At 43.1% G+C, this 8,978-nt stretch overlaps 1 protein-coding gene across 1 annotated transcript; it reads left to right on the top strand.

The window, feature by feature from the left end:
• Positions 1-1,683: 1,683 nt before the first annotated feature.
• LOC141099679 (uncharacterized) lies at positions 1,684-6,331 on the top strand. Its single transcript, XM_073587641.1, has 2 exons — positions 1,684-1,690; positions 3,330-6,331. The coding sequence occupies exons 1-2, from the start codon at positions 1,684-1,686 to the stop codon at positions 4,721-4,723; spliced, it is 1,401 nt and encodes a 466-aa protein (XP_073443742.1). The 3' UTR covers positions 4,724-6,331.
• Positions 6,332-8,978: the final 2,647 nt, after the last annotated feature.

The raw sequence follows: 8,978 nt of genomic DNA, 5'->3' as shown, positions 1-8,978 counted from the left end.
TGTAGTATGTATGTAGCATGTAGTATGTATGTAGCATGCATGTAGTATGTATGTAGCATGTAGTATGTATGTAGCATGCATGTAGTATGTATGTAGCATGTATGTAGTATGTATGTAGTATATATGTAGTATGTATGTAGCATGTAGTATGTATGTAGCATGCATGTAGTATGTATGTAGTATTTTTTTTTTTTTTTTTAACATTTAACACATTAGCCGGATGATGGGACTACTACTGTCCCATCATTGGCTAATGTGTCAATCACTGTCATGGTAGCAGGCATCGCCCGATGGGACTTGTAGTCCCATCGGACGATGCTTGCACAGACCCCCGGACATCAGCACAGCCCCCCGGCAGGCCGGTACAGACCCCCACAGGGTGCACAGACCACCGGCAGGCCGGCACAGCCCCCCGGCAGGCCGGTACAGACCCCCACAGGGTGCACAGACCACCGGCAGGCCGGCACAGCCCCCCGGCAGGCCGGTACAGACCCCCACAGGGTGCACAGACCACCGGCAGGCCGGCACAGCCCCCCGGCAGGCCGGTACAGACCCCGGGCAGTCCACACAGCCCCCCGGCAGGCCGGCACAGCCCCCCGGCAGGCCGGCAGAGACCCCCGGAAGGCCCGAAATGACGGCGCATCATGATGCGCACACACCGCGCATCATGATGACGTCAGTCTGTCAATCAACTTTGAACTTCCGATGCCGAATTCCGATATTGAAAAAATATCGGAAGTCGGTATCGGAATTCCGATACAGCAAGTATCGGCCGATACCCGATACTTGCGGTATCGGAATGCTCAACACTAGTCATGTGTTAATATGCACTTACATTGTGCATACACATTAACTTACTTTCTCAGTTCAGACTCCAGTTTTTTAATCCACAAGCTGAGCACAGAGGACTGAACCAGAGAAGAACAGCGCTGTATCTGGCAGATTCCGGCCATGTGCTTTGCGCTTTAGTAGGGTGTGGTACTTTCCAATTGGCTGAAGTAGGGAGCAGATTACTCCAGCTGGACAGTAGGAACAGATCCCAGATGAGATTGGTCACACCATATGCAGAAGCCCTAATATAACTAAATGACATAAAACCGGAATAGTAGAAATCCCCATAAAGTAATTCCATGTAATTAATTAATTCACTGATGGTTATAAACTATACACACGTGGTCAAAATTGTTCTTACCCCTCGTTTAATGACAAAAACCCACAATGGTCACAGAAATAACTTGAATCTGACAAAAGTAATAATAAATAAAAAATCTATGAAAATGAACAAATGAAAGTCAGACATTGCTTTTCAACCAAGCTTCAACAGAATGTGTAAATCGCGGTGTGTCCACTAATTAGCATCACATGTATCTACAATCCTGGAATCAGTGAGTGGCCTGTATAGAGGCTACAGATACTCACTGTGCTGTGTGGTGACATGGTGTGTATCACACTCAACATGGACCAGAGGAAGCGAAGGAAAGAGTTGTCTCAGGAGATTAGAAGGAAAATTATAGAAAAACATGTTACAGGTAAAAGTTATAAGACCATCTCCAAGCAGCTTCATATTCTTGTCACTAAAGTTGCACATATTATTCAGAAATTTAATATCCATGGGACTGTACCCAACCTCCCTGGACGTGGCCGCAGGAGGAAAATTGATGACAAATCAAAGAGACAGATAATATGAATGGTAATATAGCCCAGAATAACTTGTAAACTGATTAAAGGTGAACTTGAAGCTAAAGGAACATCAGTGTCAGATCACACCATCCGTCATTCTATGACCCAAAGTGGACTTCACGGAGACGACCAAGGAGGACACCTTTGTTGAAAAAAAAATCATAAAAAAACAGACTGGAATTTGCCAACCCACATGTTGACATGCTACAAAGCTTCTGGGATAATTTCCTATGGACAGATGAGACAAAAATGGAACTTTCTGGCAAGGCACATCAGCTCTATGTTCTCAGATGGAAAAATGAGGCATATCACAAAAAGAACACTATCCCTACTGTGAAACATGGAGGAGACTCTGTTACGTTCTGGGGCTGCTTTGCTGCATCTGGCACAGGGTGTCTAGAATCTGTGCAGGGTACAATGAAATCTCAAGACTATCAAGGGATTCTAGAGAGAAATGTGCTGCCCAATGTCAGAAAGCTTGGTATCAGTTGCAGGTCATGGGTCTTGCAACAGGATAATGACACACAATACACAGCTAAAACACGGAAGAATGGCTAAGAGGAAAATATTGGGCTATTCTGAAATGGCCTTCTATGAGCCCTGACCTAAATCCTAATGAGCATCTTTGGAAAGAGCTGAAAACATGCCGTCTGGAAAAGGCAACCTTCAAACACGAGACGACTGGAGCAGTTGCCCTTGAGGAGTGGGCCAAAATACCTGTCGAGAGGTGCAGAAGTCTCATTGACAGGTACATGAATCATTTTATTTCAGTAATTGTCTCTAAAGGTTGTGCAACAAAATATTTTACTTTAGGGTACCATCATTTCTGCCCAGGCCTATTTCATGAGTTTTATTTTTTTTAAGTTCTGTGGAAGCGTGGATGAAAAGCAATGTCTGACTTTAATTTGTTCACTTTCATAGATTTTTTAATTATTATTTCTTTTGTCAGATTAAAGTTATTTCTGTGACCATTGTGGGTTTCATTAAACAACTGGTACCAACAATTTTGGCCACATGTGTAGAAGGAGTGTATAATTTGACTCCACAGCAACTTTCTGGAAATTAACACGCAGTGGATGTTGGAGTGAAAATTACACATTTGCCATTTTATTACCCAGCACATAGTGCCCAGATTGTGCTCCAGGAGACACACACAGCAAATTAAGTGGATTCTTCTCACTATAACATTGCTAAATACAGGGATCCTAAATGTTGTTTGCGCACACTGCAAGACTCCGAAGTGAGAGCGGATTTTGCTGGATTGGTTTATAGAAACCTTGTTGCTTTTCAACAGCCTTTGAGCCACTAATAGTGTGGGAACCTCTGTTTTTCCAATGACAGATGATGGACCTGAGTGGGGACTTGTTTTTGTGAGATGAGAATTGGTATTATTTTCGCCTACATAACATTGATTGGTTTCTTTATATTTGATATTTGGGAGGCAGAATGAACAAACAGTTGAACACCACACACTACTGGCTCATCCAACAAGGTTTTCTATTAGACTGTGAACTGTCATTGACTTGGTAAATAATTAAAGTTTTTTACATAGCTTGCCATTTTTATGGACAGTTTAAGTAGAAATGTTCAAAAATATAAAACCAAAGGATATTTTATTAATAAGTAGTAATTGTTTTTTATCTTAGCAGATGAATGTACCAGGAGATCAGAGGGACATTTGACATCTTCAATTTTTAAATCTGATGATCTTGAGATCCTACAAGATACAACTGAAGTGATTGCTATTACTCCAGATATACCATCATCCATTCACAGCAAAGATCTGTCATCTGGTCCTATCAAACAGGTCCCATCTTCTGATTCCTTACTGAGTAATAAGGGAAAGCAATGTCACAAAAGAGGCAATAAAAAACAAACTGCTACTAAAGCAAAGAAGTCATTCACATGTTCAGAATGTGGGAAATGTTTTACGTGGAAATCACGTTTTGTTACACACCAGAGAACTCACACAGGGGAGAAACCTTTTTCCTGTTCAGAATGTGGGAAATGTTTTACATGGAAATCACATTTTGTTGCACACCAGAGAACTCACACAGGGGAGAAGCATTTTTCCTGTTCAGAATGTGGGAAATGTTTTACACTGAAATCAGATTTGGTTAATCACCATAGAACTCACACAGGGGAGAAGTCTTTTTCCTGTTCAGAATGTGGGAAATGTTTTATACAGAAATCAAATTTTGTTACTCACCAGAGAACTCACACAGGGGAGAAGCCTTTTTCCTGTTCAGAATGTGGGAAATGTTTTATACAGAAATCACATTTTGTTACTCACCAGAGAACCCACACAGGGGAGAAGCCTTTTTCCTGTACAGAATGTGGGAAATGTTTTAACCTGAAAACAAATTTGGTTAATCACCATAGAACTCACACAGGGGAGAAACCTTTTTCCTGTTCAGAATGTGGGAAATGTTTTAACCGGAAATCAAATTTGGTTAATCACCATAGAGCTCACACAGGGGAGAAGCCTTTTTCCTGTTCAGAATGTGGGAAATGTTTTAACCGGAAATCAAATTTGGTTAATCACCATAGAGCTCACACAGGGGAGAAGCCTTTTTCCTGTTCAGAATGTGGGAAATATTTTAAACAGAAATCAGATTTGGTTAATCACCATAGAGATCACACAGGGGAGAAGCCTTTTTCCTGTTCAGAATGTGGGAAATGTTTTAACCAGAAATCACATTTTGTTACTCATCAGAGAACTCACACAGGGGAGAAGCCTTTTTCCTGTTCAGAATTTGGGAAATGTTTTCACTGGAAATCACAATTGGTTTATCACCATAGAACTCACACAGGGGAGAAGCCTTTTTCCTGTTCAGAATGTGGGAAATATTTTAACCGGAAATCAGATTTGGTTAATCACCATAAAATTCACACAGGGGAGAAGCCTTTTTCCTGTTCAGAATGTGGGAAATGTTTTTGCAATAAATCAGATTGTGTTAGGCACCAGAGAACTCACCAGGGGAGAAGCCTTTTTCCTGTTCAGAATGTGGGAAATATTTTAACCGGAAATCAGATTTGGTAAATCACCATAAAATTCACACAGGGGAGAAGCCTTTTTCCTGTTCAGAATGTGGGAAATGTTTTGCACATAAATCACTTTTTGTTAAACACCAGAGAATTCACACAGGGGAGAAGCCTTTTTCATGTTCAGAATGTGGGAAATGTTTTTGTAATAAATCAGATTGTGTTAGGCACCAGAGAACTCACCAGGGGAGAAGCCTTTTTCATGTTCAGAATGTGGAACAATTTTTAACCAGAAAGGGAGTCTTGTTCCACACCAAATAACTCACACAGGGGAGAAACTTCCTTCATGTTTAATCGAAAATAAATCTTGATCACATCAGAGAAGCCATTTTTCCTGTTTATAATGTGGGAAATCTTTTAATAGAAATGAAATCTTACTACTAATAATAATATTTATTTTTATATAGCACTAACCTATTCCGCAGCCCTTTACAGTTTGCACACATTATCATCACTGTCCCTAATGGGGCTCACAATGTAAATTCCCTATCAGTATGTCTTTGGAATGTGGGAGGAAACCCACGCAAACACGGGGAGAACATACAAACTCCTTGCAGATGTTGTCCTTGATGGGAGTTGAACCCAGGACTAGAGCACTACAAGGCTGTAGTGCTAACCACTGAGCCACCTCAACAGACCTTACACAGGGGAGAAGCCTTTTTCCTGTTCAGAATGTGGGAAATATTTTAACTGGAAAGCGCTTGTTAGACATCAGAGCAGTTACACAGGGGAGAAGCCTTTTTGATTTTCTTAATGTAGTCAATATTTTACTTGGAAATCAGCTGTTAATAAACATCAGAAACATCACATAGGGGAGAAGCCTTTTTTTATGTTCATAATGTTGGAATAGTTTTAACCAAAATTGAATTTTCTTAAATGGGTTGTCTCTTGTCATTCCTCCTGTATGCTGAAAAAAGGATAAAACTAAACTTTATTAATTCCAAATGTAAAACTATACCCATAATTCACCCCCTGAATGTTAGACAGAAGGTGACTAATAGAAAAAAACATATACCCCACACCTCAGTATATAGGGTGAGGTGATGTATACACACTCACTCTCCAAGCCTCACATTTCTACGGGTTTCATTGTCCTCACCAAAGGCGTCATCAGTTGACTATTTAATATTGATCTATATTCAAGCGAGACTAGACAAAAAAAAATTAAAATCATGTTATCTGTAACAGAAAACTAGCCACATATCGGCAGATCCCAGACTTCAAATTTTATACTTCGTATAGTTTTTACATCACGAGGGACTCAGATCTATCATTCTACAGGAAACAACCTAGGGGTTTTCAGCCTCGGTTGGAAGAATACAGATCTGCTCCATTCACCATCGCTGAACCATGGATACGTTTGGAGAAGCCAGGTTGTGATCCTCAGATCAACTGGCCTTTTACCTTGTATGAACTGTATGGATTGTCATCTTCCTACACTTGTCGTTACCTCCTCTCTGTGCGTGCCACAGGTGGGGTAGCGACCCTGGGAGTGAATCAGCGGAAGGGTGAGACTCTGTAATGTGCACTCTGTTGGGTATGTTGCTGGGACTGTTCTATGTGTTATCTGCCTGTTTTGTGGTTCAATAAAGCATTGCCCACACTGCATTACCCTCACTGTGTGTTGTCTGAGTAGCATTATGCCCATGTTAAACGGAGAGCCTGCGTTAGGTGGGAGGATCCCTGATCCATCTCGTTTCGGTCAGCGCACTGGGGTGCGCGCTGACCACCCCATGTCTCCACAGGCATGCTTCAATAGTCTCAATGGGAGGCTAGAAGCTGCTATAACCCGATCAGTTCTGCTACATACAGGCAATGATCAGATCACCTGCATGTAGCAGAGTTGCTCACTTGCTATGAGCGCCAACCACTGGGCAGCGCTCATAGGATCCGGCAGTGACAACCATAGAGGTCTGCTGGAGACCTCTGGTTGTCATGCCAACCTATCGGTGACCCGCAATCATGTGACGGTCACTGAAGTGCGGGATTTCTGGCCCATCATGTGCAAGAAAAGATGTAGGCTCAGTGCCAGAGCCCACATCAAAAGGAGGGAGTCCGACATCAGCGTACATTTACACCCGATGTCAGAAAGGGGTTAAAGGGGATTGTTTTTACAGAGACAGAAGTGGTAATTAATCATGTATACATACAAATAATTACAAAAATACACAGCTTCTAATGTTAAATAGTATAGAGTTACCACAAGAAAATATAATTTGTGTAAATCGTGTAGATATAAAAATTCAGGCAAATGTCAAATGTTCAAAAACACAGTAAAAAGGCAGAGATGCCGACCTGCCCAGACCTCCAAACAAACGCACTGTCAGGGTGAGTGGGCCCATATAGTTAGGATGGGGGCAACACAGGTGCAAGAATACCGATGAGACAACCGCTCACAACCTACCAATGTATGGAGGGGCGGTTGCTTGGTATATTAATGCACAATGAAGACTTGTATGCGGCGCTGTTCACACAATGGTAATGCACAGCATCCAGGCTAACAGCATATTAGTTACACCCATACTATTAGATCAGGCGGGCTGCCCAGTGCTATCCAAATGCATCCCATGTGAACAGACACCACAGTTTGCAAGACCGAATGGGCCCAACTGCACCCTGAAAAATATAGTGCAAAAAACACATATAAAAATATGAGAGGTATTAGTAAATATTTTGGCCAAAATACGTAAGCAAGTAACCCACGTCATGCGTTGGCCTAAAAAAGTGTCAAAGGACTTACAGAAATTGCTTCTTCTACTTCCACCACTGCTGCTGCTGCTAATATTTTGGCATTGAAGAATTGACGGTCCAGAGGTTGGAAGTCTACAACCATAATTCGAACTGTGTGCTTCACTGCTGTCTTAGGGAAAAGCTCTCTTAAGGTTGTGTAAAAGCGTGTTTCAATACTCCAGCATTCGCTGTTCCCTTTCTAGGGCGGGGATCGTCTGGCAAAATTTGGTTTTATAACGTGGATCTAAGAAAGTGGCAACCCAGTAGTCAGCATTATTCCTTACCATAACTATACGGGGATCATGTTGCAGATAGTGTAGCAAGAAGGCACTCATATGTCGGGCTCTACCATGAGGTCTAAGCCCAAAGCCCATGCTGTGTTGGTGGCTGGGTAACAATGAGGCTCATTTCCTCCGTCCCATCCCTCCAACCACGAATAACAGAGAGGGAAGTATTATCCTCTTCATCTTACAGTTGCTCGCCCATCACCTCTTTCTCCTCCATTTGTTGCTCGGATCTTGCTCCTTCGATAACAGCGTGTCTATCACCACCCCCACTCGATCACAGTAATCCACCCTCCCTTGGCACCCACCTGTGTGGTGACAGTCTTGAACTTAGAGACAGTATTATCCCTTCTGCATCCGCCTCTGCTTCCTCCTCTTCTGGGACCACCATCTCTTCCCGCAGGCTGTTCAATGTCTTCTCCAGCATATAGATGACCGGAATAGTGATGCTGATGATGGCGGCATCAGTGAGAACTATCTCAGTAGCCATTTTGAAACTGTGCAGAAGGGTTCAGAAGTCCTTAATCTGTGCGCACTCTGTAAATGTGACATGCGCCAGGTCCATACTGCGTTGGCCCAGGCTATATGACATGACATACTGCGTCAGGGCTTGTTGCTGCTGCTACAGTTGCTCCAACGTGCACAGTGGAATTCCACTGCAAGTCGATGAGGAGAGGGGTGTGAACGGCAGAAATGAGCACACAGCTTACGTGCCTTCTTGAGCAGTTCACCCAGGCCAGAATAGTGGTGGAGAATACGCTGTACCACCAAGTTGAGGACATGAGCCATGCAAGGCACGTGTGTGGGCTTGCCTTGCTGTAGGGCCGCCACCAAGTTTGCACCGTTATCACCTTCCCTGCATGCAGGTTCAGCGGAGACAGCCATTGATCACACTGAGCCTGGAGAACTGTCCACAACTCTTCAGCTGTATGGCTGCAATCTCCAAGACATATCAATTTTAAGACTGCCTGATTGCAGAGAGCCCATGTTGTGCAGTACGGAGGTGGTGGGGGTCTGCTCCGCACTTGGAACGTGTGTCTCATTAAGGCAGAGGTTGAGGGCACAGGTGGAGGCCCTAGAGGTGATAGAGGAGGCAAAAGCAGTGGAGGAAGTGTTAAATGTAGAGGTTTGTCCTGCAAACCTTGGGGATTCCAAGACTTGTGGAGCAGCACCTGTTCCCACAGCCAGTAGAGTCACCCAGTGCTCAGTCAGCGAGATGTAACCCCCTTGGCCATACTT

The sequence above is a fragment of the Dendrobates tinctorius genome, unplaced genomic scaffold, assembly GCF_039654945.1.
Source record: "Dendrobates tinctorius isolate UK_male_01 unplaced genomic scaffold, ASM3965494v1 ptg000101l, whole genome shotgun sequence".
In the NCBI taxonomy this organism is placed as follows: Eukaryota; Metazoa; Chordata; class Amphibia; order Anura; family Dendrobatidae; genus Dendrobates; species Dendrobates tinctorius.
This window is presented reverse-complemented; position numbering and strand designations above follow the sequence as displayed.